At 49.2% G+C, this 26,628-nt stretch overlaps 6 protein-coding genes across 10 annotated transcripts; 3 read left to right on the top strand and 3 right to left on the bottom strand.

Moving 5' to 3' along the window:
• Positions 1-583: 583 nt before the first annotated feature.
• Positions 584-2,510, top strand: LOC112880378. Its single transcript, XM_025944962.1, has 4 exons — positions 584-859; positions 1,610-1,671; positions 1,815-1,919; positions 2,158-2,510. The coding sequence occupies exons 1-4, from the start codon at positions 667-669 to the stop codon at positions 2,296-2,298; spliced, it is 501 nt and encodes a 166-aa protein (XP_025800747.1). The 5' UTR covers positions 584-666; the 3' UTR covers positions 2,299-2,510.
• A 179-nt stretch (positions 2,511-2,689) lies between these two features.
• Positions 2,690-4,177, bottom strand: LOC112880376 (acyl-[acyl-carrier-protein] desaturase 4, chloroplastic-like). Its single transcript, XM_025944960.1, has one exon. The coding sequence runs from the start codon at positions 4,070-4,072 to the stop codon at positions 2,849-2,851; it is 1,224 nt and encodes a 407-aa protein (XP_025800745.1). The 5' UTR covers positions 4,073-4,177; the 3' UTR covers positions 2,690-2,848.
• Positions 4,178-4,613: 436 nt separating this feature from the next.
• On the bottom strand, positions 4,614-13,070 carry LOC112880375. Of its 4 annotated transcripts, XM_025944959.1 has the most exons (25): positions 10,906-11,195; positions 10,580-10,648; positions 9,955-10,181; positions 9,722-9,827; positions 9,544-9,645; positions 9,395-9,454; positions 9,213-9,291; positions 8,969-9,119; positions 8,773-8,896; positions 8,465-8,645; positions 8,043-8,071; positions 7,762-7,910; positions 7,578-7,680; positions 7,401-7,496; positions 7,236-7,291; positions 6,953-7,076; positions 6,702-6,764; positions 6,523-6,582; positions 6,166-6,327; positions 5,994-6,067; positions 5,729-5,822; positions 5,507-5,643; positions 5,334-5,414; positions 5,050-5,155; positions 4,614-4,946 (listed from the first exon to the last, which is right to left on the bottom strand). In XM_025944959.1, the coding sequence occupies exons 3-25, from the start codon at positions 10,164-10,166 to the stop codon at positions 4,866-4,868; spliced, it is 2,430 nt and encodes an 809-aa protein (XP_025800744.1). In that variant the 5' UTR covers positions 10,167-10,181; positions 10,580-10,648; positions 10,906-11,195; the 3' UTR covers positions 4,614-4,865. The 4 variants fall into 4 exon arrangements, with proteins under 4 accessions (XP_025800744.1, XP_025800741.1, XP_025800742.1 ...); XM_025944956.1 differs by lacking the exons at positions 10,580-10,648; positions 10,906-11,195 and adding an exon at positions 12,705-13,070; XM_025944957.1 differs by lacking the exons at positions 10,580-10,648; positions 10,906-11,195 and adding an exon at positions 12,705-13,070 and having other exon boundaries at positions 8,969-9,116.
• Positions 13,071-14,424: 1,354 nt separating this feature from the next.
• LOC112880377 (peroxidase 55-like) lies at positions 14,425-16,384 on the top strand. Its single transcript, XM_025944961.1, has 3 exons — positions 14,425-14,698; positions 15,413-15,604; positions 15,701-16,384. The coding sequence occupies exons 1-3, from the start codon at positions 14,462-14,464 to the stop codon at positions 16,292-16,294; spliced, it is 1,023 nt and encodes a 340-aa protein (XP_025800746.1). The 5' UTR covers positions 14,425-14,461; the 3' UTR covers positions 16,295-16,384.
• Positions 16,385-19,751: 3,367 nt separating this feature from the next.
• LOC112881748 (nuclear transport factor 2-like) lies at positions 19,752-22,177 on the top strand. Its single transcript, XM_025946594.1, has 2 exons — positions 19,752-20,169; positions 21,831-22,177. The coding sequence occupies exons 1-2, from the start codon at positions 19,873-19,875 to the stop codon at positions 21,903-21,905; spliced, it is 372 nt and encodes a 123-aa protein (XP_025802379.1). The 5' UTR covers positions 19,752-19,872; the 3' UTR covers positions 21,906-22,177.
• Positions 22,178-23,376: 1,199 nt separating this feature from the next.
• Positions 23,377-25,628, bottom strand: LOC112883600. 2 transcript variants are annotated; one of them, XM_025948927.1, is made up of 3 exons: positions 25,038-25,628; positions 24,902-24,910; positions 23,377-23,701 (listed from the first exon to the last, which is right to left on the bottom strand). In XM_025948927.1, exons 1-3 carry the CDS (start codon positions 25,411-25,413, stop codon positions 23,664-23,666), a joined length of 423 nt encoding a protein of 140 aa, XP_025804712.1. In that variant the 5' UTR covers positions 25,414-25,628; the 3' UTR covers positions 23,377-23,663. The 2 variants fall into 2 exon arrangements, with proteins under 2 accessions (XP_025804712.1, XP_025804713.1); XM_025948928.1 differs by lacking the exon at positions 24,902-24,910 and having other exon boundaries at positions 25,038-25,623.
• Between the last annotated feature and the right edge of the window lie 1,000 nt (positions 25,629-26,628).

The following is a 26,628-nucleotide window of genomic DNA, read 5'->3' as shown; positions in this document are numbered from 1 at the left end:
TAAAGGACAACGCAAGAAAACAAAAGAAAAGGAAACCTTAGTTTTTGTGGAAATAACAATGGCTGCACTGCAACTGCAAGGAGTACTGCCAGCCAAACCTGCTGAATTTGTACGGCAGCCACAGCCCATCCTCCGTGTCAAGAACTTCTTAGCCTGAATTATCCATTTTAAGCTTTCACTGATGCTGCTGTTATTCCGTAATTACATTCGACTGTCAGGAGTGTTGGAATGCTCAGAAGATACCAGGCCCATGGAGAAGATGCCCACCAGTAGCGCATCAACATCTGAATATTTCTCTTTGGACTAGTATTTGTTTTATGTAAATTTTCGCGATTTTTTGTTGCCACAAACATCAGCTGAAGCTGATAATCATTTGAACTCCGCCATTCACATTTCGAAAGTCGAATACGCATGATTTAGCATGGCCTCTCACTTAATGTCCTCGAGTGAGGGAATCGAGCCTAGGCGACTGGCGAGCTTTAGTCGAGCCGGTCTGGAAGGTCAAAGTCAAACTAGGCTGGGAGCCTGGGAAGCTCGGTCGGCTCGAGTATGCTCACTGGAACCGGCTCGTTGAAAGCCCAGCCACAGCCCTATCCCACTTCCACCGCTCGTCCAGCCTCCAGGCTCCAGCCACGGCCGCACAGGCAACACCGCACTCCCTTCGCCATGGCCGTGGCCGTGGCCGCCGCATGGCTCCCTCCTGCCGCCGCCCGCCGGAGCAGCTTATCCTCTCCGCGCTCTCCATTCGCGGCGCCTATCTCCATCCACGTGCCACGGCGGGCGCCGCCTCCTTGTCCCAGTCCCCTCCCCCAAAGGTCGCGCCTCGTCGTCGCCTCCGCGCAGTTTGACTTTGCCAGAGGTAAAGTGCCTACAGTATCCTGCTTCTCTCATCTCCTCCCTTCCCTTGCTTTATATGATAACGAGAACTTGGTTGCCGTTAACTTCTTTCACGAGGTGGAGTATTCTTCGTCGTAACTGCAAAATCAGTATTGCATCGAACTATATTCTGAAACGTTAATCCACCCCAGCAGCCATCCCTCGTGTGTTGTGTGTCATTAAACATAACCATATTGTGGTCTAAGCTTGCAATAGACATAGGGAGTACTTATTGATGTAGTGAAGTCACAGTCAAGCATCGATGCATTATCTGCTCATCACTGCAGATTAATGGGCAACGGGGCTCAGCTAATATAAGCTGCAGGGCTCTGTGATTCCATTCCATATCCTTGCTCTAAGATGACGTTATTGCTATAGGGTAACAGGCTAAGGGCCACTGGCAAACGAGACAGTGAACACCTCATGTCACTGAAATATTTCACATGAATTTGATTCTGGTGAGCTGCAAACTTTACTGAACGGAAATCTAAAATGGTACCTTTGCCTGAACTCAAGGTCATCTTGCCTGCTTATTTCCTTGTTGGTTCTGTTCCCTGATGAAGTTGTCTGTATATTTTACGCACCCTCCTGATGTTGGATCACATATATTTCTACGGATGCCTCTGTGCTATCCTTCTAGGACTAGGAGTAGCATTCGCTGCCTGTTGTTTTTGAAATATATAAAACAGGCTTATTTTACTCTTCGTCTAACACTCTGAATGTATGATAGCAGCTGTTCAAACGGCATGGAGGGTTGGTACTGATGTTGTTGAGGCAGGAAGTAATTTTGTACCAGTATGTATCCATTAACCATTCATTTACACTTAATTCGTCATATTCTTAGCTCTCAAGAAAATATACTGACAACAAGAAACTCTAGTTCTGAGGTTCGTTAAGCTTTGAAATTGGACTGATTTTCCCCCTCTTACATGTGACAGGGTTCAGTTCCACGGCCAATTGCTAGAATAGCTGTTACCTTTGCTGCTGTGTCGGTCGCCATTTTCCTTCTCAAATCCGTTGTCTCCACTGCATTCTTTGTGCTGGTATGCAACCTCAACATTTGTGCCATGGTTCAGTACCGTTGATCAGCAATGTGCTGTGTGTGATATTGAATGACATTTAGTCATGTAGAACAGTACTCGCTTACACAAAATCAAATGTGCTCTGTGCTTCCAAAAACTGATATATTTACTAGAGCTGAAGAATGTCCGCTACTCCAGTCGCTGTGTTTCAGTTTTCATGGTACCTGATACCACCAAATGATTTTTGTTGTGGTCACAGGCGATGATGGGGCTTATATATCTTGGCTTCCTGGCTATGAATCCGAAGGAGGCCTCCGGCTCTAGGGTGGATGAAACAGGGGGCAACCCATCAGAAGACCCTGTCGAAGAGGCCCGGCGCATAATGGAGAAATACAAGTAATGAACCTGAGCAAGGGTGTATTTGCAGAGGTATGGTTTGTCAGTAGAGTTTCCTGCTCACGTGAGGGATGGATGGGTGGATCTTTTTTTAGCACACTACACTCAGTTATTTGATACATGTAAATATATAGTTGTACTGTTGGAATTCGTTGAGGCTGGCTCATCAACTATGAATTTATGAACTGCAGCAAATCTACGAACACTGACAACGAATCCATTCTTATAGTACTAATTCTTCAAGCTTTATTCAGCACAGTAACTCTGTAGGCTCATATATGGCTGGTCTACCTATATATTTTGCTTTCTGAGAGGTACACATTTTTTTATTATTTATAGCTGCACATTGCATATGCTACCAGTCTCGGTTACAATATAGGATTATACTCTAGGTACAATACCACAATATATGATTATACTCTACTAGTGGGTACAATACCAGGAGCTCTAAGGCTCCAACGCTCCAGTAGTAGACAGAAGTAGTAATAGACTTGTTGTAGGTTCCTTCTTCAGCTGAGGGAGGGATATGGGGGCCTCTCAAACTAAAAGAAGGCTCAGTGCAGACGGACGGGCCTGTCGAACACCCAGCTGAAGCTTACGGATTGGGCCTCCTTTTGGGCTGTGCGGTCGTGGGCCAACTGCTCCATCCTGCGGATCTTGCGCGGCAGGCCGCAGACGTAGTCTTGCGCGCGCCGCCCCTCGCCGGACAGCCCCCCGAGCTCCGCCACCCCCCACCGGCGCACGAAGTGCTCCACCATGTCGCCGTAGTCCGCCGCCGTGTACACCCCCACGCGCTGCGCCACCGCGGCGAAGTGGTCGAAGAGGTTCTCGTCGCGGCCGTCGGTCATGAGCTCGCCGGGCATGGTGACCTTGGCGCGCATCACGGCCGCGAGCGCCCGCACGGCGGCGTCCGGGTCGGCCTCGAAGCACCTGGCGACGGCCCTTGTGTACGCGGCCTCGTGGCGCTTCTCGTCGGCGGCGACGGCCCCGCAGAGCTTGGCGAGGCAGGCGTCGCCGTGGAGCGCGGCGCGCCTGGCGGTGCGGGCGTGGGAGACGAAGGTGGCGCGCTCCTGGAAGGCGACGTAGATGAAGCCGTGGCAGGGGCAGAAGGGCTCGAGCGTGCGCATGCCGCCGCGGAGGAGGTGGTGCACCGTCCGCTCCACCTGCCGCATGTCGACGCGGCCGCAGAGGTAGAGGTAGCGGTTGAGCGCGTCGCCGTGGCGGTTCTCCTCGGCGGTCCAGCCGCGCAGCCAGCGGGCCCAGCCGTGGCCGTCGCAGCCGGTGGCGTCGTCGATGCCCCGCACGCGGTTGGCCATGGTCATGTACGTCGGCAGGCCCTCCTCCGTGACCATGTTGCCGACGAGGCAGACCAGGAGGTCGTCGGGCACGCCGGCCGCGCGGGCCTGGAGCTCCGCCACCTGGCTCCGCTGCTCCTCGGCGGTGGCGGCGAAGGCGGGCAGGAGGTCGGCCGGCTGCCACGCCTCCGCCACCGGGGTGAGCAGCGACAGCATGTGCTCCTCCACCCACCCGTCCTCCCCCAGGCGCCGCAGCAGCTCCATGGTCTGCGGCTGCTGCTCATCACAAGCGGCGGTCGCCGCGGTTGTCGCCGCCCAGGCCCGGCTGCGGCCGAGGAGGTGCGCTGACGAAGACGACGAAGAGCTCTTCTTGACCAGCGGCATCGCGCTCGCCGATTTCCTTCCGCCACCGCCGCCGAAGCGAAGGTTCGCCGACGACGACGGTGCCCATGCCAGTGCCATCATCGCCGTGAGCCCCGGCATGTCTGTCGCTCTCGCTCTTCCTTTGTTGCTGCTGCTAGCTAGACAGTAGCAGACTACCGATGGACACAAGTGTGGATGAAGTGGAGGTGCTGAATATATATCGACTGACTCCTGTCCTCCATCGATCGGCACCGAGAGAGGCTTAGCTTGCACTTGCACGTGCCTCCGAGCTAGCTAGCGTGCCAGGGTCGTCGGATCGCCGTGGCCGTGGCTGCGCTGGCGGCTCAATGAATCGCATGTGCACGTCGACACGTCGTTGCACTGGTTCTGCTGCACACGGAAGTACTGCACCGCCAAGCACATTGATGCACCAGTATGGAACCCGATTGCCCCGGCCGGCCGGTCTCGTGCGCCCCAGCCGGCCGTGCCTGACCGGATCGGTGAAAGCGAAGGAGCGGCGGGTCGGGCAGGAGCAGGACACGTACTCGTCGAAAGGGTTCGAAGCAACTTGTGCAGTGACCCCGTCCGTCGCTGGTACAGTCAGTCAGCGACGCGCAGTACCCGGCCGCGATCAATTCGATCGGGGATGCGAGGGCTCCAGTTCAGTTCAAGTGCGGGCTCGGACAGATCCAGCTGCCACGATATATACATATATATCATTATCATTGTACACGCGCTTGTAGCTGCTCCTACACGTAGGTCATTGCATTGCGTCGAGGAATTCACGTACATCCATCGATGTACGGTTTGGTTTGCACGCAGTGCTGCTGCCGATGGATCACACACGCATATCCCTTCAAGAAAGTATCATACCGCGCAGGCAAAGTACGTGGAACTGTAGACGATTCAATAGCTAGCTTTGATTGGCTGCCGGGAAGCTCGCGTAAGGGTCGTTGTCGCCCAGCTTGTCGTTGCCGGGGCGAGAAAACACGATCTGAAAAAGAAAAATATAGATATCCATTTGCATATATTCAGGTTGGTATTATTATACGACTCCTCTCGTACGGTAAGTAAATCCATGGGCCGACTGCACGTACCTGGTAATTCCCAAGCGTCCGTGACTTGAAACCGGCGGCGCAGTATATGAAGTAGTACTCCCATATACGGACGAACTTATCATCAAAGCCCAGCGCCAAAATCGCACTGCAGCAGAGGAACGTGGCAATATATGCACTGGTTAATAACATACAAGTCAACGATCATTTATAACGTGCTTCTAGCATTAGCATATACTAGTATGTTATTATGAGTTGGTGATACATATTGTGTTCGCATCAGCATGCTGCTACTAGCAGCTAGTTCGTTTTGTTTGTGTACTTACTCCTTGTTGGCCATGAAGTTGTCCCTCCAGCGGATCAGCGTCGGGTAGTAATGGTACCCAATGTTCTCAAGATGCTCGATGCTGCACTCCACCAGATTGGATCGTTATCACAGCTAATATAATCGGCAAGGATTTTATCAATCGATGACTAGACTAGGGACGACGACGCGTACCAGAGCCTTGATGCTGCGGACATGGCGGACGTGATCCGGGCCAGCGAGGGGAGGCAGCCCCCGGGGAAGATGTATTCCTTGATGAAGTCCGAGCTCCGCCTGTACTCCTCATACCGTTCTTCTGGGATCGAGATGAACTGCATCCTCCGTGCAAATTAGTCGCAGATCACGCAGCTGACTCCACGGCGATGTATACAGAGAGTTCATTGATGTCATACTAACCTGCAGGACAAATAGGCCGTCTTGAGCCAGAAGGGACTCGCAGCAGCCGAAGAAATCGTCCATGTATTCGTGCCCAACGCCCTCGATCATCTCGCTGACGATACATCAGCAGATTTGCAGGCATGCATCAGCTCCCTCGTTATACATCTCAGTCATATATATCAGGAAATTAAACCAAACCAAGCTGGTATGTTACTGATGGCCGCAGTCATGACCCAGCAAGAAATCAATTAAAAGCGCTATGCATATAGGTACCAGTACTCACCAAGATATGATCCTGTCGTATTTGCGGTGAGTTGGTATCTGACGGTAGTCACACAGCATGAAGCTTATGTGGTCCTGCATGCCACGCATAACCAGTGGCAACATTTTTATAAAAACAGAACTTAACTAAGACAACACTTAGCGGAATAAAGGGGGTACGGATTCACACTAACCTCTAAGCCAGCTTCTTTCACTTTTCTCTGCGCGTACTTCAGTTGCTCCACGGATAATGTGATCCCAGTGTATTTGCAGCCAGTTTGCTTCACCAATTGGATTGCTAAGCTACCCCAGCCGCAACCAATCTCAAGAACATGGTGATCCCGCTCAACTTTAGCCTACGATCGATTAGCATGTAATATGTTAGTCATCCATCAGATCATAATACACATGCGTGCATGAATATATTTGTAATTATCATTACTATATTGGTGATCCATCAGGCCATGTAATATACAAGTATGCGTGAATTTATATCCAGTTATGTACTATCAAACAATATTAACTAAATTGGTAGTTTCAGTATGTAGTACCTTGTCGATTAGAAGGCCAACTTTACGTAGCTGGGCTGCCTCTAAGCTTTCATCCTCCGTCTACCAGGGCCATGAACAATATCAAGCATCAGCATTTCACGGCACTAGAGCAGGAAATTTACAAGGTGCACGACCAAGTTAATTATGAATGGCACTAGCTAGTTGATCACAAGGCAAACCTTGAAGATGGCGCAAGAGTAAGTCATGGATGGATCCAGGAAAAGTGAGAAGAACTCATTACTCTGCATGAACATAAGAAGAAAAAGAATTAATGCAAAGAAGGAGAAAACAAATGTCAGTGGACCTGAGAGAAAAAGAGAATCAATTTGCACTGGTTGTGGAAGGCATTATCAATGATGAAATTATTTGAAAGCTATTGTAAACATAGATGGGAACCTAAAGCATAATGAGAAGCGCTAGTGCTACTGACCAGATCATAGTGTTGAGAGATGTTTTGACGTGTTTGTGTGACAGAATTCTTCCTTGAAATGTGACGGAGGAAGTATTTAGCTGAGGCGACCCCAGCTGTCAAAAGTAGGGGTGTCCACCAACCCCTGATGACCATAGAAATTACACATGTAGATGATTACATAAGCATTGGCAGGTAGTCTTGATGATTACATAAGCATTGGCAGGTAGTCTTTAGTACCGTAGTTCTTATATACTGCTTGATTTTAATTCATAAAAAGGAAAATTTTGGAGGAGACTGTAACCTTTTACTGGCCCCACTGCTATTACTCTTGTTTGCATCCCTGTTTGCAATGAGGATCTGTGGAGAAATGGTTCATAGATGTAATCCAAAATTAAACAAACTAGGAGTATAAATCTGCATGTGCCAATTTTTTGACTTAAATATTCAGATTGTAAGATTAACTTGCCAGAAAAAGATTCAGAAGACCTTCTCTCTTGTCAACAAAAGAGAAATAACCGTTAATATAGGCGTCTGCCAAGCCAAGGTCTGCTTCAGTTGCAACCTAAAGATGAATTTCACGTGACATGAGAGATCTGAGCCAAGAAAGGTGGTGGACCAGAATGGTGAGAAGAGAAAAGAGAACCTTCCAGTAAAACATGGGGTCATGAACTCGCAGGACAGATTTTGCATGGCATTTTTTGCCAGTTTCACCAAAACTGAACATAGTGCCTCCTTCTTCAAGCAAGCTACATGCAGAATTGATTAAATGAGAGGAGTCACAATTAGACATTTCTGTGATACATTGGCCAATTGGTAGAAGAACTCACACCAAGTTACCAACGGATACATATTGGCCAAGAAATCTTGCTACCAGAAGACGCGCCCCAGCCTCAGTCCACGATGGGACCATCTGCTTTGGGTTCACCAAAAGGCCACTCTTCTTACCTAGCAAATCTTGGGCTGCAGATTTCCCAGCCTGCATGCACGCATCAATCTCTATGTTATATCGGAAGACGTATTCACATATCCAACATAAATTAACAAAAGTAATAATTCTGTCCAGAAATTGAAGTAGGCAGGTTGTGCAGTGAAGGTAATAGTACAGTACCTTGAGTCCATCTTCATGGAAACCATAACCTGTTAGCCAAGCAGAAGAAACATACATTTTAGACCTAACCACAGTATTCTAATTTCTGACATCCTTAAAAATAGTTGGCAAATTTATCTAAAGAACACTCCTACTTTGTGCCATTTGCTGAAAGACGCTAAAAAAGTTGATCTTTGTTGGTTGGACACTACAAAAGTGTTTATATTTTCCGCAAGGCACAATCTAGTGCCATGCAGCAAAGATCAGTTGTTTTCAACAATTTCTGTAGGACACTGGCCTTTTGTAGTGTCCCAACAGCAAAGATCAAGATTTTCCTTACAGCAAAAACAATAATGTCAGGATGTCCTTTGGCAAAATTTATGAAAGTTAGTTCTTGATGCAAGTAATGTATGTATTACTAAATTAATAATGGAGTAGCTTACCTTGATAGGCCCCGCAGAACCAAATTCCTCTGTTTCCTTGAATGTGATGAAGCTCAAGAGAAGCCTTTGCGGCAGCCACAGATGGGACAGGGTGGCTAGTGTACCATTTGAGCAAGACATGATCCGGGACATTAGGAGGGTTCAGTGTCACCAGAAAAGGCCTGTCTGTAGATTCTATGTTCTAAAAGAGATTCCAAGGAGCTTCTATTAATCAAAGTACATTGTGATATATATATGTGTATATATATATATTAAGCTCAACAATAAATTGTTAGATGCTGCTATCCATGCTAAGGTAAGATAGCTACCTGAAGCAGATTTAGCCAGTAGGTTACACAAACCCCCTTGCTTGTCGTCCCCCGGAAATTCCAGGAACTCCATGCTGATGAACTCTGTGGCATCATACTTTTATCACAATGGAGGTATATATCACTGCAGTGAAGATGGAGATAGAGATCAGATCCAATCAGAAAACCTAGATCTGTAGTGTATAGCTTGCATTACCTGCTGACATACTGAAAAGCACCAAGGATTCTCAATTCCTCGTGTGTTGCTTCAGCTCCTAGAAGCTTTAGAGCATCAGGTGCGTGGACACCAAATATGACTCTGTCATACATCTCCTCTGAACCATCAAAAGTTGTAACCCTGAGACCTGCTGTAAACAACACAACATTAATCACTTGTTTTGGATTAGTCACCAAATGACAATCAGAAGAAATTCTGGATGGAGAGCTTGCATTGGCAGTACCTCCATTGGAACTTGAAACAGATTTAATTTCACAGCTGGTTTTAATTTGGCAACCCATGCTTTCCAACTCCTCCCTTACCTGTTTTTATGCACTAGTTGTGTTGATCAATCATCCTTTTTTTTTAATTTGCTCTTTTAAGTGGGGAAAGGAGAGAGATAGAAAACAAAGTAGAGCACAGAACCTTGTGCACATAGCTATGGGAACGGCCCTTGACAGTGAGCCACTGGGGGCGACCAAACAGCTGAACACACAATCCAGATAAAAGAAACAAAATTAGCATCCATAACCAGGAACTAGTCACCCTAGCTAGCGAGTTTGATCTTTGTTCACCTGAAGAAGGTGGTGGTTGCGGCAGAATGAGAGCACAAAGAAAGCAGAGAATCCCAACACCCCTTGAGATGGACATGACCATATACACGCACAGATCGGGATCTGCAACAAAGCAAATGTGCCGTGTTAGTTTGCCATCGATTTAAAACATACAGATAAATAGAGAATAGAGGAGTACAAGGTAAGCCTCTTGGAAGAATTGGGAATATCCATGAGACTGAATAAATTGCCCGAGAGTCTCATTCCGGTCCATATCAGGGTTGTTTTCACGGTCCTCCAAGTACCTGCAACACATGCATCAGGTCTGGGTTACTATATACTGTTAGTAAGTAGACAACTAAGTATGCAATGACTCCATAGCTAATGCTAGTTAGCTCGTTAGCTCGGAATGAGATCAAGATGTATTATCACTTGAGAGCATCGTTCTTGAACTTGAGTATCTCACGGATCATGCGCCAGAAACTAGGGCTGATTGCATTGCTTTTCTGTGCCAAGAGGCCTGAGATGCCATTGCGGCTGCCCCACTCGCATCTGCCACCGCTGGTCCCCAATTGTGTGCTCACTGAGAAGGACATGTCAGATATCTCCATATCCACCCCGAGCCCTTCAAACCATTCCAGCATGTTTGGGTATGTTACCTGCCATTTAGTGCATTTTTATGTCACAATATGACATACGAAAACACAATGTTCACATCAAGTAAATTCAAGTGGTTGCACAAAAACTCATGTCATAAGTGGTGCACTGCAGGTCGAAATCGTAAATCATGGTGTATCCACAAAACTCACTTATTGGTAAAAATTACTGAAAACCAGTAAATTTAAGTTACATTTCACTTGTCTGTGCATTTTAAAAGTTTAAACCATGTTGATCAAGGGGCTCCACCCTGCCACTTTTGATGGATTGTGATAAGGTGTTCCAACATTTTAGTGCCACAGCAATTGCCATGTGGGCTGGACACAATCCATTGTGGGGTTGGTTGGGACTTAGGTGGATCATAAACAGAGGCCATCTGAAGTCTGAACAATGTGCTCACCTCACATCATGATGCGCATGGCCCTACCATGCCACTGACATATAAGCCACCCTACATTAGTTCTTTTTCCTGATCAAAACTTATGCAAGTCAGTTGTTCCACGAAGTAGATACATTATACACACTAACATGCAATTCTCTTTATTGCTGTGTCAAATACGTCCACTGATCAGATTTCGTAAAGTGTGGGTTTGCAGAGTAGTTTACTAACACATTCTGCAAAAGTTAACCCACTGATAATGATAGCAGCCACGCATGGACAAATACCGACTAAGAGAGCAAAGCTGGAGAATATAAGGGACGAACTGAACTGGTAATCAGGCATACCCTGGAGGCAGAGGTTGACACTATCTGTGGGTCGCCACTCGTCGGGACGGTTCGCCAAGCCTTTCTTCTCGACCTCCTTGGCTGTGGCGACATGTACGCGCCGGAGCGCACCGCGCACGGCCATCCACCTTGAGCACTCCCCCGATTCCTGGCTTTCCATGGGGGGAATCCTCCATGGACGGCCTGGCGGTCCACTGTGCTGCACCTAGTGCCACTGATCGCCGACACAAAGAGAGACCAGGACTCTGTGAGCGGCGTGCCTCACTGCCATTTCGACGAACACCTGACGCGCAGACGGCGGGGGTGGGGGGGGGGGGGGGGGGCGGGGCGACAGAGTGGACAATGAGCGCGCATGGGCGCAGGCCGACCCGCGTGGATCCACATCCCACCTTGTCTTGGTCAATTGCCACTCTACAGCAGCTAGCAGCAGGATGCTTGCTCGTGTTGCTTGGCCGAGCGGCTGCTCCGGCCTGGCCTCGAGGAGAAACCGAGGGGGAGCTCTCCCCTACTCCTTAGCAGAGGCAGTAGCAGGCTCGCAGCTCTTCCGTCAGGTGGCTGCACCTGCACCGGAGCCGCGGCGGCGGGCTGGCTTCGACCGGGAAGAGCGTGAGACGAGGTGTGTGGCGTCTGACTAGTCCAAATTGCTGTGGGGCCTACTAACAAAGGGCAGAGTTGGACTTGTCCGAGGGGGAAAAAGAGTAAACGCACGCATACTATTAATCTAAGGTGAAAGGGACTTTTCTTTTACGAGAGATGAAAGAGACATGTACCGTCCGTAAAGACTAGATGGAGAGAGTTCCAGATCGAGCCGAGCATCCGAAACGAGCCAAGCCAAAAGGATTCAGGGGCCCGGCGAGGTCGGAGAAGCCGGGACAGATAACAGCATGGCAGGATCAGTACATGCATGTCCTCTTGCAAGGACAGGTCAGGTCACTGTTCACTGTTGGGACCAACAAGCTCAGCTGCCTATACAGAGTACATTGTGTGTGTATCCAGATTTTCTTTTTTAGAAAAACTCAAGAACAGAACAGATTTTTCACCGGTACCGAGGGATAGACTAGGCGGAGCTAGAGGCTGGACAGTAGGTCGGAGAGTACCAGCTTGAGGCTGACAGCGCGCCTAATTACGCTAGCCTCTTCTAGTGCCAGTAATCGTACTGGCCAATGGTCGTCGCAAGCAAGGCGACTAGTGGTAGACTATACTAGCATGTTACAAGTGGGAAACGGAGGATATAGATACTAGATAAAGGGAGCCAAGCCAAGGAAATCCATGCACTGCCCCTACCTGTTTTGCTCGTGGCCATGTTAGCTTGTAAGGTGGCTGCCGCCTCCACGTCGCCCCGCCCGCCCTGCACTTGCAACTCATCACCCTTCCCCCGGGTTTCCCCTTGTGTTTGCAAAATTAATACATTTATTTATTTATTTGCGCCCTATTGTCGAACCACTAATTAAGCGTGGACTAGCTAATCCTCTTCGGTGAATGACCTAGTCTAATCCATGTATGCCCACTCAGTTCTGCCATGAATAGGAAGACAAAAACATGAAAATGCACCAAAATAGAAGACACGGAAATGGGGAGTAGCTCAGCTAATTTTTGAAAGGAAAAGATTAGGTGCTGCAGGAGCGCCTAAAAAGGAAGAGGAAATCAAGAGCCGCTGCCCTGTTGATGCCAACGGCACAGAATGCCCGTGGATGCGCCGCGGAGCAGCACGAGAAAAAGAGTGCGTGGTGTAGCTACGGCCATCGGCCAGGCAAGTTCTTTATTCGGTTCGGAGTAGCGGGCGAATGGACGGCACGTACCCGGTTGAAGACCATGAAGCCGAGGTCGAGGTGGACGGTGCCGGCGGCGGCGTCCTCGACGGCCACGGTGCGGGCGTGCCCACCGAGGCAGTCCTCCTTCTCGTACACGGTCACGCGCACGCCGCCGCCGCCGCCGCCGCTCCGGGCCAGCTCGTGCGCCGCCGCCAGGCCGCTCACGCCGGCGCCGACCACCGCCACTCTCATCCTGGCCGGCCGCTGCCGCACCAACCCAATCTCTCTCGCCCGGCCGGTCGGATTGGGTTCAGTCTCTCTCGCGCGCGCTGGCCTTCTCCCTCCTGTTGCGATGGGTTTTGTGGGGTTGTGGCTGGGCAGCTAGCGAGCCGGCGTGCAGACTGCAGAGGCCAGGTCTGTGGCTCTCGCACGCACCGCACGACGGCTTCCTCTTATAGTACAGCTACATGTCTCGATGTCATAGGCGGACTGATTCGGGAAACATTTTCTCCACTCCTTGAGTGGATGCGTCCCGTCGTCGGCTGCTGCGTGTGCTGCGGACCTTTTCGTTTTCGGAACGGTCGGGAGAGTTGTCAAAGGTGTTCAAAAACGCATTTTTTTTCTTTCCATATATTATTTATTTATTTTGTTTGTTAGCATCATGTTTTCTCTGTTTCTTATTTCAACTGGCAAATATATTCGCCGGGCCAAATGCATCGTATCTATTATCACATTGTAGTGTCAAACATGATTTTGTAAAAGTTGGATGTATAATATGCTATTTATCATAATTTTTTAAAATAACTAAAAGAGTAATAACTATAGCCTTGCGTATGCGCAAAAATCTCTAAAAATGAAGCTAAAATATGAAAGATATGAACTTTTAGAGGTTCAAGGGGCTTAAGCGAAAAATAAAAGCTAAATTTTAGGGGTTAACAGGAAGTATTCCTATAAAGAAGAGGACTACAGATTGATTTACGGGAAAGATCAAGGGTTTTTGACCAGTTTGCTTTTTTCGATTAGTTCGGCTTCTCTCCAGTTTCGGCGCATGAATAGTTTGTTTTAGTTTTACATATGGACGGCTGGTTTTGTTGGTTTTTCTATTAGTGTTGTAGGTTTTCTATGTGATTGATGAAACCACATAAACACTTCTTATTTTAGTAATAAGTAGATAAAAGCAAAAAGTACATACAATTAGGTGGATGACTATTACAGGTAAAAGAGGTAAAAGGCAAGGACTAATGTAGAAAAAATATTAGTCAATAATGAACGTGGTTTACATATCAAACTCGGTGCAAAAGAATTGCTAAGTGCTTCACATCTGAGCGAACTAGTAGCTCAATTAGTTAGATTCTTTGCGGTGAAACAACCTATCGACTCATGTTTAAATCTTCAAGAATTTTAGTAGTATACACTGACCTTTGCAAACGCAGGCACCACCCTAATTAGTGTCAATTTTATCAAGTTGGGTGATGTTTTCTTGGTTCTACATGGTGTTTCTGCGCCAGTATATGTAGCTTCTTTGTTTTCAGAGCAAGCATGTACTATACTAGTAGATTGTACAGGTTCTAGTACCACATTGTGTGCAGCCTTTTGTCTCTCAACTAACTGAGTTTATTATATTGCAATTTGCAATCCGAGTAAACCTAAGCCCCCTCCTTTTCACTTACCCCAGTGCACACTGCATACATAGGCCCACCCACCCCATCGTGTCTCCATTTGTAGAGCCTTCCAAGCTAGTCACTTCACTAATCAGTGTCTTCTTCCCTTTAGAGCACACTCAGCGCACAGAGGCTTGAGCTCCAATGCAGAAGGCCATGGAGAGACGGAGAAGATGCGGGAACTCGCTCGCCGTTGTAGCGCTGGCCCTGGTGGCAGCAATGCTGCCGTCCGGCGAGGCGAAGCTGTCCCCAGACTACTACCGGTCGACGTGCCCGGACGTCGAGGCGACCGTGCGGGCGGTGGTGGCCAAGAAGGTCAAGGAGACCTTCGTCACGGTCCCGGCCACGCTCAGGCTCTTCTTCCACGACTGCTTCGTCGAGGTGAGCCACATCCATCAGTGCTTATTCGTGCAATCAGTGGGCGGAATCAAAAGGATCCGTCGGAAACCGAACCTGATTCCTGTGAAAATCTTTGCGTTTTAAACGAGTCGCATTAGGTTTCGTCGGTTGAAGTTTCTTGGTTTGAAGTTTCATAGATAGAGGTTCAGTTCGATCTATCAGCCTTCTGAATTCTTCAGTTTTCAGCTGCTTTCAGATCGACATGCAGCTTACTGCTCGATCTCATCAGCTAGCCGAAACCATTTCAGACTGAATCTTTAGATCAGATTATCAGACTGAATTTGGTTTGTCTCAGCAAGGGTAGGAATGATAGGCGAACACAGGACTGATGGGGCAGTGGGGCAGTAGATTAATGGTACGAATCACGCGCTCGTCGGCTCTGCCACGTGACTGCACGACCTTTTCTGTCAACTGGACTGAATTCTATCAGGTATTCAGGCCAGATGTGCCGGACGTCCCTGCTGGCAGATCAGGCACCCATCTTGTCGTTTCCGACGAGGCCGACGCGGAATTTGGTGCTGCCAACGTCATCGTTCCGCACTCTGATTCTTTTTCTTCCATCACTTTCCAATCATCAGCGATGAAAACACTTCATTTTGAATGTCTGATGGTGAATGTGCTTTGTATTAGTTTGTATTTTGTACCAGGTGAGTAGGTGACTGAAATCGACATGTGTACGGTGAATTTCACTTGCAGGGCTGTGACGCGTCGGTCATCATCGTGTCCCGCGACAACGACGCCGAGAAGGACGCCCCGGACAACGTGTCCCTCGCCGGCGACGGCTTCGACACCGTGGTGCGCGCCAAGGCCGAGGTCGAGAAGGAGTGCCCCGGCGTCGTCTCGTGCGCCGACATCCTCGCCATCGCCGCCAGGGACGTCGTCGCCATGGTAATCCAACTGAGCCCGCGCAGGAGCTCTCACTGGTCGGTAAAATGGCAGTGCCGTTGTCCGTGTCTGACACCTGGCTGTGCAATGGCGTGGCAGTCTTCTGGCCCGCACTGGGACGTCGAGCTCGGCCGGCTGGACGGCCTCGTCTCCAAGGCCGGCAGCGTCGCGGGCAGGCTGCCGGGGCCGGACATGCGCGTCGGGGACCTCGCCGCCCTGTTCTCCAGGCACAACCTCACCACGCTCGACATGGTCGCGCTCTCGGGCGCGCACACCGTCGGGTTCTCGCACTGCACCCGCTTCACGGGCCGCCTCTACCGCCACGGCGCCGTCGGCGACGGCGACGGCGCGCGCACGGTGGACCCGTCGTACGATCCCGCGTACGCGCGGCAGCTCATGGAGGCGTGTCCGCCTGACGTCGGCGCGACCATCGCCGTCGACATGGATCCGGTCACCCCGACCGCCTTCGACAACGCCTACTACGGCAGCCTCGCCCGCGGGATGGGCCTGTTCACCTCCGACCAGGCGCTGTACAGCGACGGCGCGTCGCGGCCGGCGGTCAGGGACTTCGCCGAGAACCAGACGCGCTTCTTCGAGGCGTTCAAGGATGCCATGGTCAAGCTGGGCAGAGTTGGGGTGAAGACCGGCAGGGATGGGGAGATCAGGAGAGACTGCACCGCATTCAACAAGTAGATCGCGAGGCATCGAGCAGGAGGTTGCATAATATAGCGCGTCTACGTAATTGAAATCCCCCACGAATTAGGCAAAGTTCGTGTTACAGAACAAAACATATATATTTTTGCATATGCAAAATTTGTCAAATAGTTAAGTTTAACCTCAATGATCTTCTTCTCCACCCAACCATCCGTATTCACAGATCATAGGAGTCGGTATGGAATTAGTTAATTCTACTCGAGCCCATAACATGCTCTAACTCCTCGCAAAAAAAAATAACATGCTGTAACTACTAACACACATCTTATCCTTCAACTGCCTCAAATCTGTGAATTTCTCAATTGAGGTGTGGGAACCCAAGGGTGACTTCAAGGTCGGGTATGGGAAGGACTGGCTGCTGGAGATGACGTGGAATGGCATCAAGCTATAAAAGAGGGAAAGAAAATGCTGCTAGAGGCGGTTCTTTCCTCCCACAACGAAGAAGATGAACAAAAAGTTGAAGATAGAAGAAAATTGACACTTTGTACGGCTTACATTAAAAAATATTCAAAACCGCTGTCCGAAAGAACACATAACCAACTGGACATACCATCACTCTAAAGGCGTGGATCCACCGAGCTAATCTATTATCTAACTAGCTGGAATTACGCTAGGTTGAATCAGTTAATTGAATAGTTAATAGCTAGGGATATAGAAGGACTTTAGCTAGGCATTAGCTGATCCTATTTGAATCCACTCGGTTAAAATTAGCTACCTGCCAATTAGCTGGTAGATCCAAATATCTAACACCACTCTTATCTTGGCTATAGAAATCAAATGAACTCCTCAACCCAAGTCCTCAACCATTTGGAGTTGGTTTTGATCCAAGGCATCAAAGCGATAGTTTTGATGTTTCCGTAGTTAGCGTCTACCACTGCCTTGAGGAACGCCACGAAATGGTACGCCAACCACAGACTGCTTCAAGCTTGGTATTGTGCATCTATTGGATGTCGCTCGAGAGGCTTAATGAAGAGGCAGAGGATAATATGGTCAAAATCAACTGCACAAGGAAGATCCGATGGACTTTTACAAAAGTTTTAATAATGAGTAAACTTCAGTTGTATTTAATTTTTTCAAGCATGTTAACATTATACGGAAATTAACCAACTCTTCCCGAGGGTTAAACATAAAAGATGAAAAAAATTAGGGACATATTTTGTGCTAGGCAATTTTGAATCCGAAAAGCTGAGCAATGCGGCATTGCTTGGGGGTCGCCGGTCGGGGATCCATTTCTCCCATGTCAAATACCTTCCGTGCATTCCAAGGAACCGTAAAAACGCAGCTACCGGAGGCGACGAACCCGCACCTTCAGATCCACGCTGTACAACCTCAGCCGTTGAAATAAAAACAGACGCTCCCGATCCACACTAGCACACCGCCGTCCCCTGACCTCCCTCGCATACAAGTACACGCCCAAGACAGAACACAGGCAAAGCAGAGCAGAACAGGACAGGCCCGTCGCCCCGTCCACCGCAACACGTGCGCCACCATGGCTGCGGCGGGTGCGATTACGCCGGTCGGCGGCGGACGCGACGACGCGGCGCCGCACCTGGACGACGGCGTCGTCTCGGAGTTCCTGCACCGGCTGCCGACCAGGGACGCGTACCGCCTCACCGCCGTGTGCCCGCGGTGGCGCGCGCTGATCTCGTCGCCAGCGTTCCTCTCCCGGCACCTCTCCCCGCGCCCGCTGCCCCTCCTCGACGGCCTCCCTGACGCCATTGTGCTCCAGCCGAAGAAGCTCGGCTACACCCACCTCATGCTCGTCGCCACCGACCCCGCCGTCCACGTCGCCCTCAACATGGCCCGCCTCCCCAAGTACACCGTCTGGGACCGCTACAGGCCGCCGAGAACCAAGCTGCTTCCGCCCTCGACCCCGGTGATGGAACTGGGGGACCACGCGGCGGTCTTCTTCGAGCGCACCGTCCCCATGCTCGACTTCACCATCGAGGCGTCGCACGGCCGGCTGCTGCTGGGCCGCGGCCGGACCCGCTACTTCGTCTGCGACCCGGCCGCCAACCGCTGGCTCGCACTCCCGCCGCCCGCCGCCATCCCGCCCACTCGCGACACGGCCTGCGGCTTCTGCTACGACGTCGACGCGGAGACCGGACGGGTCTCCTTCACCGTCGTGCTCCTCGCCCGCGCCCGCTTCCGGCGCGTGCTCGTGGAGACCTTCTCGTCCGCGACGGGGAGCTGGGCCACCACCATGCTCGACGCAAAGGGCGTGGCTCGCTGCCTCGGCACGGCCTCCCCCGGGATCCACGTCGGCACGTGCTTCTACTGGCTGAGCCGGCAGCGCGGCCGCGTCCTCAGCTACGACGCCGCGCGCGGCCGCGCGAGGGTGGTCCGCGAGCCGCCCGACGCGGAGGGATCCGTGGAGCGCACGGCGCGGTCCCTCGGGTCCACCGGCGGGCGGCTCCGGCTGTGCGGGTTCGACATCCGCGACGACAACCCCTCCGCTCTGCCGCACTACGGCCTCGAGGGCGTGCACGGCGTGTGGGTGATGGACGACGCCGGGGCGTGGCGGCGCGTGCACGAGGCGGTGGTGGAGAACATACAGGCGTGGTACTTCAAAAGACTGCTCGGCATCGAGAAGCCACTCGACTTCGCCGGTGCGCCCGGCGGCTACATTGTCCTCGACAAGGACAGTATCCTGCTCCGCTACGACCTCGAGAGCGGCGAGAAGGTGGACCTCGTGAGATTCTATAGAGACGACGGTTGCATCGGCGCGCTCTACCACCGCTCCCATGCGTTCCCCTTCTACAGGTCCGGTTGATCGATCAATTAGTTGCGAGGCGTTCCCTTTCTTCAGGTCCGGTCGATGAATAAACGGGTGGTTCGCTCTGAAATTTTCAACTGTTCAACTTGTTATTACTGTCCTTTTATGCGAGTTTGGACTTGATTTGCTCCATGCTAGGTTTGTTTTGAGAAGAAAGTAACCACGAATGTCTCAGTTCAAACCAGCGTTAACCAATGCAATGTTATTTTCAGTGATCTATTTTTTGTTAGATGTGTACTTGTTTCTGATCTAGTAGTCATCTGGAGAAAATGTGGTGCATCCACTGCCGCGCTCCTTGAGTGAGGATGCTATGATTGAACTGAATTGAACCAAACGATAGCAGTGCTTGCAAATTGAAGCATAACTACCATATTCATTAGAGTTTATATATTTTTTTACGAAAAAAAATTAACTAGATTTTAAGGTGATTCTGAAGACCTGACATTTTTTTTTGAGTTACACCTGACATTTCCAATCGTACGCCGAACAAAAAAAAAATGAAAACGAGGCCTAAGGCCAACCACTGGGCCTAAACTCAGATATCATCCTTACAGCCCATCTGGCTTACCATCGCGAAGGTCGCAGTACGGCCCGATCTCCTCGGCCCATCATTCTCCAGTCTCCACTTCCTCCAACTCCTCCACGCCCGCCGGCCGCCACCTTCTCGATCCTTCCATTCGATTCGTCCCATTCGCCTCCGCCGCGCCCGTCCCACGCACAAGCTGACAAGCACAATCCCCCTTAAACCCTAGGCCAACCGGGCGAGCGGCGGACACCACCAATGGACCCCGACGGCGTGGCGAGGGCGTTCGTGGACCACTACTACACGACGTTCGACACCAACCGGGCGGCGCTGGTGGGGCTCTACCAGGAGGGCTCCATGCTCACCTTCGAGGGCGACAAGTACATGGGCGCCGCCGCTATTACGCAAAAGCTCACCTCCCTTCCGTTCGCTGCGTGCAAGCACCAGGTTACCACCGTCGACTGCCTGCCGTCCGGCCCCGCCGGCGGCATGCTCGTCTTCGTCTCCGGCGCACTGCAGGTCGGCGAGGGCGAGCACCCCCTCAAGTTCTCCCAGGTGATCCTCCCCTTTGCCCTCTGATGATCTTTTCACCTTGTCTGTTTCGTAGAATGGTAGCCGTAGATTTAATTTTCTGATGATTGGTACCAGATCTCTCTATACTGTGATGTCCTATAACCGTATATGGATTTGTTGTACCGATTAGTTGTGGCGAACGGGCCTCGCTGACTTGGTCAGATGACTGGTTTTCTGGACCGCGAAGCTGCTTCCTCTTAATGAAAAACAGTTGGAGCCATCATACCCCACCCGGTCGAGTTTTTTTATTTTATTTTATTACTTGTGTAGCTGTGATTACTGCAGTGACATCTCTGTTGTAGAATACTTTAGAAGGCGTGCCACAGCAATTGTTTAGGGATGTGTTTGGTGTGCATCAGGAGTAATAGTGTCATGCCGGAGTGGTTCCATCCCCAAAATTTGCTGAACTTTGCAGCAACCTGTCATCTCTTATAAATAATTTACTGATATTATGTTAGCTTATTACTTGCTAACATTGCGGATTTAGTTTACCGATCTCTGTTTTCCTGTGCTGGAGGTCTGGTCAATGGTCATGATATTATTGCTGCACATCTCTAGTCGTTTGGATAAGTGACTTCTCTGTGTTCAGATTGTGATTTTTCTGTTTTCAGATTATCGCTAGGATTAACACAATGTGATCTGTACTACTTGCTAGGATTTTACTTTTGCATTCGGTGCTCCAATGTTTCATCCGTAGTTATTTATGCCACCAGGCCACCAGGGCACAGCGGTTGTTTCTTTCTGAAACTAAAGTTGTATGTATTGACCTTCACTGTGGTGTTCCCACTTCCAGTTATATATTTCTAACATCTGATCGCTTGTTGTGGTGGAGGGATTTGAGATACTATATGTGGTGGTTTGGAGTTCTCTTGATCTAGTCTGTTGTTATTGATTTTTTTGGGAAGTGCATGTCGAGATGACTCTCTTTTCAATATGTTTTGAGTGTTTTGTCATCTGTGAGAAAAGCTTCGCAGGGTTCATTTGATTCTATCAGAGTTTTCATGTGTATTGGAACTATCTTCTGTGTAGCTTTTGTTTTTTTTTCCATCCTACACTCCTAAGTTCAGGGTCTTTACCTTCTGTTTCATCAATGGGCTAATATTGGGAGAACAAGTATAGCATGTTACATCCTTAAATGTTTGTGACAAGTGTGGGCAACATCAAACTGAGTTCTACTTCACATATTTATGTTCAGGGATGCCACAACAACCTTTTGGTTTGGTGGTTTCAAAATTTTCAAGATTTTTTCCTTTCTAAATTGTCATACTGTAGAATTATGTAGACTTGCACATCAGTTCTCTCTTTGTTTTCCTACTGTCTGTAAACCAAACACATGCTATGTTCTTCTGCTTGGACTGCATGAAGTTCACTTCATGATTGTGTTTCATTCAGTTGACTGTGTTTCGATGAGCTGGGATGGTGTTTTTTTTTGGTTGTTTGTGTTTATAGGTACCTCCACTGAATTCCCACGGACTAGAGTACCTTCAGTTTTCTATTATGTTAAGTTGTAGGGAATGTCATGTCAATATTGGTTACTCAGTTATGGTCTATGGAAAATTATAAGGGTTTTCACTTTTGCCTCTATAACTTTGGTTGACATGCGCAAACAAAATTGGTTTCATCGTTGCCTGTTTCCTGTGCAGATGTTCCATTTGATGCCAGTTGGACCGGGGAATTTCTACGTGCAGAACGACATGTTCCGCCTGAACTATGGCTAAGAGCCTCGTTCAGAATTTTCGCGTAGTTTTTCTCCCTACCATGGAAGTCTCAGAGAATGTTTTGGAGAAACAATCTAGCTTTGTTATCATGTCAGACAATCTACTGGTTTAGTTTAGTTTCAGTGATTTTGTGATCCATTGCAAGGAACTTTGGATTCCAATACGGATCAGTACTTCAGAATGCCAATTTCCTTGTCTGACTTCGTTCACACTCTGCCAGTGGTGCCAGGTTTATGATGGGCGTTTCCAAAAAGTTTTATCAGATTTATTCATGTTGGGATGTGTTCGTGAGTCCTTATACGGCTACTGTCTTGGCAGACGTTCAGTTTTGAGATTCAATGAGTTAAAATAATCTACCTCTTTGTTCGGAGGGTCTGCTTGGTGGGCTGCCAAAACGTGAGCATGCCAATCTTTTTTACTAGAAGGTGAGCTACGTTTTAGATTCTAACCAAACAAATGCTAAAATTTATAGTTTTATCTACATTTTGGCATGGCAAATTTTAGTAAGCAAGCAGGCCCTGAATGCCTAGATTGTACGCCGAGCGCGTCTGATTTCCATATCTGGCCGTAGATTCCATACAAATCTGCCCGCCTGGCACGCTGATCTGTTCTCTTCTCGCGGACTTCCACCTTTGCCTTGCGCTTCTTCTCTCCTTGACTCGTGCACGGCCAAGCCACACCGTTGCCGGCGGTTCCAGAGCAACACGACCGACAAGACACGGGGCCTGCGTGCCCCAGCCGCCAGTGCAGCACGCGGCGACGTTGAACCACGGGTTCCAGCCCGGAACGACCTTCGATGCCAGTTGCTTGACGCCGACGCCCGTAGCCGGCACCCTGCTCGCGTAGAGCTTCCGTGCGGCGAGGCATTGCTTCACCAGGTCGCCCTCCTCTTGCTTCCATGGCCATACCTTTTGACCCCAACCGTTTCTTTCGTGGGGTCTTGGCTTTCTAGCAGGTTTGTTGGGGACCTGGGAGCTGGGAGCACGAGCCAACTGTAATCGAGCGGGCCTACCCAACGCTCCCGGCATGGACGGTTATCTGTAGCAGCCTGAGCATCTGATAGCCTTTTGGTGCACAGGAACGAAAGCACTCTGATGAAGGTTTGTTCGCGCTTGCTCGTTTTGGACAGGGATTAGGCGATGTTTAAGTAGGAGGGACAGATGATGGGAGCGAAAACTACAGTTCTTTGTGCAAATCAGAAGAGATGAGAAGCCAGAAGGTGAATGCTCACGCCGTACCATTTCTGTCAAGACCGGACAGGAAAGGACCTCCTGTCATTTTCAGTTTAGGGTTCCGGTACACCAGGCAAACACTCCTCTCAAAGTCAATTGTTCGTGACACTTCAGTTTTGCAAGAAATGGAAATCGCAGCCACTCCTCTCAAAGTCAAAGATGAGCAAAGTTGGAGCATAACAGCACAATCAGGTGAAAGACCCAGTGGAACAACGTTACTGGTAGTCTGGTACGGTACAAGCTCACTGAAAAAGAAAATATATTGAACTTCTTGGTGTTCCGGGAAGGAACAGCGTTTCTGAAACAATTATAATAAGCTCCACGTGATGATTAGACCAGAGCATTCTTTCCGTATGTACAAAGAAGTATCCTCCTAGTCACAGTATAAAACCATTCCAAACTTGTCGTGGCGTTACATGGTAAAAAAGTTCCCCAGGAAGGAAAATATAGGTTGGCGACGATAACAGTATGCTCAGACTCCCCTGCTCCTATACACCTCCATCGGAGTCTTACTTTGTATTTGCCTTCACATCGGTATGAAAGGAGGCTTGGAAAATATTTGCCCTGCAAGAAGTGGATAACCGGAAGGTTATATTACAGTGTCGCAATTGGACAGCTAAACGAGTGAAACAGGTATAAAGTCTTTGTACAATGATAACGACGTAGGGTTAGCGCTAAAGGAATAAAGACATTGGAGTTTCCCCCATGTGGGATTATTCTAGATGGTAGTATCAGTTAATGATGACGCAATCAATCTATCTGCTTTGTACAAAATAGAAAAAAATACAGTATAGATTTTTCACTTGTTTGGATCAACACTTTTCCTAGTGGTAATCGAAGTTGACGATGGCACTGAGGCTAAACTGTACCTATATGTCAGTCTTGTATCTCTAATATTCTGTCCCTATTGGAAATATAAGGAAGGATGGTAGTGAAATGCTGAAAGGAATAAGCAAGGTCAATCCCCACATGTCTGCTATTTTTCTGCACTTTAACTAGGAGCCCTGGAAAGCTCTTTTTCTGCAAGATCAATAATCCTGACACTGGCTTCATTGCAAGCATTTTTCTAAAGTGGCTCTCCCTGTCTCCCCCAATCCCATCAGAATGAATCAATATACAAAGTGGTCCGCTACTTAGCAAGCACTAAGCAGCCAAACAATAAAGTTCCCATTTTACCTTTTTGATTGACTTCATCCCCTTATTCTTATTTATCCCCTTCAATTTCATAAAGTGGGCGACACAAACACACTATTTTCCATTGTCATAATTCATCATCTATAACTTTACCATAATCTTTCCAGATCTAACTTACAGAACTAAAAGTCTAATTGTCTGAAACACACTGAAGGATGTTGCACTAGCTTGCAGCAACATGCAACAGCCATGACTTCCTTGATCCTTTTCCCCTTTTCATTGGGATGGGCGATGGCGGGCGCTTAAATCCTAAGCTAATTTTGTTAGCCAAGCAATTGAACCGCAAAAGAGAGGTGCACTACTTTTGCAACAAACTCCCGCAGGCTGTTCACATTCTCATCAGGAGATCAATTAGCCATGCCCATGATATGCCCTCTTGAACTAAATGGACAGAATTATCCTATATCAAAAAAATATTCTAGTTTCAAGCGCCCAAGGAAATCAAATGCTACAAACTAGGGCAGAATCCAAGAGAGGAACGCCCAATTCGGTGCATTCAACCCTGATCAAAGCCAATATACTCCAATTCTCGTATTCATCCCCAATTACGCCGAATCCACACTGAATTACCCTTTAGGCCTTCATCAAAACAAAAAAAAAAACACTGAATTACGATATTGACCGCCCCAATCATAAAGACGTTTCCAATTTCTATCGCCCCAAACATGTAAACCTGGAACAGGGCTAAGCCGGCGGGATCACGTACATGGGGAGGACGAGGCCTCCTTGGTCGAGGCGGCGCACGCGGCGGCGGGCCAGAGGAGGATGGCCCTCCAGATCCCGGAGAGGTTGGTGACGAAGCCGACGAAGAGGAAGACGCATCCGAGCCCAACGACCCAGGGCATGAGGAAGAATCCCAGCATGAAGGTGACCGAGCCGCAGAGCATGAGCGCCATGGACGCACCCAGCAGCATGGACGCCACCCCGGCGGGCGTCACCTGCCGCGGCAGCAGCGGCCGCGCCGCCGCGACCCCGCCGCCCTCCGGCGACGCCCGGAGGACCGTCAGCAGGAGCGCGCAGAGCTCGTAGAGCAGCCGCGACTGGTGCGCGTCCGCCTCCGCCGCCGCCGCCGCTGGCCTCATCCCGCCGTCCCTGGGTTCTCGGAGGGGGAGGGAGGAGGTCGAGGCCGGGTGGGGAAGGAGATGGGGTCCGCTCCGCCTCCGCGTTGCGTCTCTTGGTTGCTTTTTGCGGCTTTTTTTGGTTGGGTTTGCGGCTTTCAAAGGAGGGAGATGGAGAGCTTGGGACTGGAAGGGGACATGGGCGCTCTTGAAATACACTAGCAGGACGGGGAATGGGCGTTGCGTCTCCGAGAGGATAATGGCGGACGCAGCGTTGAATTCTTTATTGGTTGGTTGATTCCGGGGTGACGTGGATAACTGTGCAGCTAGATGACGGCCTAGTAGTCAAGGTAGTGTAATCCCAGGAATTCAGAATTCTGGTACTGGAATTTCAGAAAGTGAAGACCGTCCAGTTCTAGCATGGTCTCCAGAAGGAATTTGAAGTGGGTGAAATAACAAGAGTATCCCGCTGAAAATCATCAGTGTTCATGATGAATTAGCGATAGACGAACCTCAAATTTTGTTTGGTCCTCTTGATGTTACAGTTTGTTAGTTTTCGAAGGGGCCGTGGATTGCTCGTTATTTGGTCATAGTTTGAGTATATAACTATGATGGTTCCCATAAAAAAAATATATACTTCATCCATTTCAAATATCATTTTAGCAAATCTAGATAGATACATAGTTTCTGTTATACACCTAGATATAATATAATATATATCTAGTGCATAATAGAAACTATCTAACTATGTATATCTACACATCTTAAAACGACTATAATTTCGAATCTGAACGGATGGAGTAGTAGTAACTATCCTACTAGCTGCTACCATTTACCTATTCTTCCATACCCTAACACACACACACGCGCGCACACAATCTCATTTGATCTTGCTAGGAGACTATGAGAGATTAGAGTGACAAACTAAAGGGCAAATGCATAATGGACAAGTATTTTTTTTCCTTATAACAATGTGTGGCACGCAATGAAACCACGTGATCGATGGCGCTATATTTGCTCGTGAAACGATAGTCCCCTCCACGTTATAAACACTCGGTGCAACGTTTTTATTTCTGTGCCCCTCAAAATCAGCCGGGAGCAGCACATCCACCGATGCGAACGAAATCAGCCGTCAAGATCACACTCATGTGAAATATCTGGAAAAACGCGCAGCTAGCTGTCCGCGTTGAGCACATGACATGGCATCGGCGAGCCTGCGCAAATCCATCTCAGGTCGCT

Source organism: Panicum hallii, chromosome 2 (assembly GCF_002211085.1).
Source record: "Panicum hallii strain FIL2 chromosome 2, PHallii_v3.1, whole genome shotgun sequence".
Taxonomy (NCBI): Eukaryota; Viridiplantae; Streptophyta; class Magnoliopsida; order Poales; family Poaceae; genus Panicum; species Panicum hallii.
Note: the sequence above shows the minus strand (reverse complement) of the source record. Positions and strands in the feature narration are given on the sequence as shown.

Excerpts from the sequence above, each read along its gene's own strand:
- LOC112880378 (XM_025944962.1), top strand. The coding sequence starts at position 667 with ATGGCCGTGGCCGTGGCCGCCGCATGGCTCCCTCCTGCCGCCGCCCGC. Across the intron at positions 860-1,609 it reads GCAGTTTGACTTTGCCAGAG|CTGTTCAAACGGCATGGAGG; the intron begins GTAAAGTGCCTA and ends GTATGATAGCAG. Across the intron at positions 1,920-2,157 it reads CCACTGCATTCTTTGTGCTG|GCGATGATGGGGCTTATATA; the intron begins GTATGCAACCTC and ends TTGTGGTCACAG.
- LOC112880377 (XM_025944961.1), top strand. The coding sequence starts at position 14,462 with ATGCAGAAGGCCATGGAGAGACGGAGAAGATGCGGGAACTCGCTCGCC. Across the intron at positions 14,699-15,412 it reads TCCACGACTGCTTCGTCGAG|GGCTGTGACGCGTCGGTCAT; the intron begins GTGAGCCACATC and ends TTTCACTTGCAG. Across the intron at positions 15,605-15,700 it reads CCAGGGACGTCGTCGCCATG|TCTTCTGGCCCGCACTGGGA; the intron begins GTAATCCAACTG and ends ATGGCGTGGCAG.
- LOC112880376 (XM_025944960.1), bottom strand. The coding sequence starts at position 4,072 with ATGCCGGGGCTCACGGCGATGATGGCACTGGCATGGGCACCGTCGTCG.
- LOC112880375 (XM_025944956.1), bottom strand. The coding sequence starts at position 12,908 with ATGAGAGTGGCGGTGGTCGGCGCCGGCGTGAGCGGCCTGGCGGCGGCG. Across the intron at positions 7,497-7,577 it reads ACCCCATGTTTTACTGGAAG|GTTGCAACTGAAGCAGACCT; the intron begins GTTCTCTTTTCT and ends ATTCATCTTTAG. Across the intron at positions 5,644-5,728 it reads ACGGCCTATTTGTCCTGCAG|TTCATCTCGATCCCAGAAGA; the intron begins GTTAGTATGACA and ends CGGAGGATGCAG.
- LOC112881748 (XM_025946594.1), top strand. The coding sequence starts at position 19,873 with ATGGACCCCGACGGCGTGGCGAGGGCGTTCGTGGACCACTACTACACG. Across the intron at positions 20,170-21,830 it reads ACCCCCTCAAGTTCTCCCAG|ATGTTCCATTTGATGCCAGT; the intron begins GTGATCCTCCCC and ends TTTCCTGTGCAG.
- LOC112883600 (XM_025948927.1), bottom strand. The coding sequence starts at position 25,413 with ATGAGGCCAGCGGCGGCGGCGGCGGAGGCGGACGCGCACCAGTCGCGG.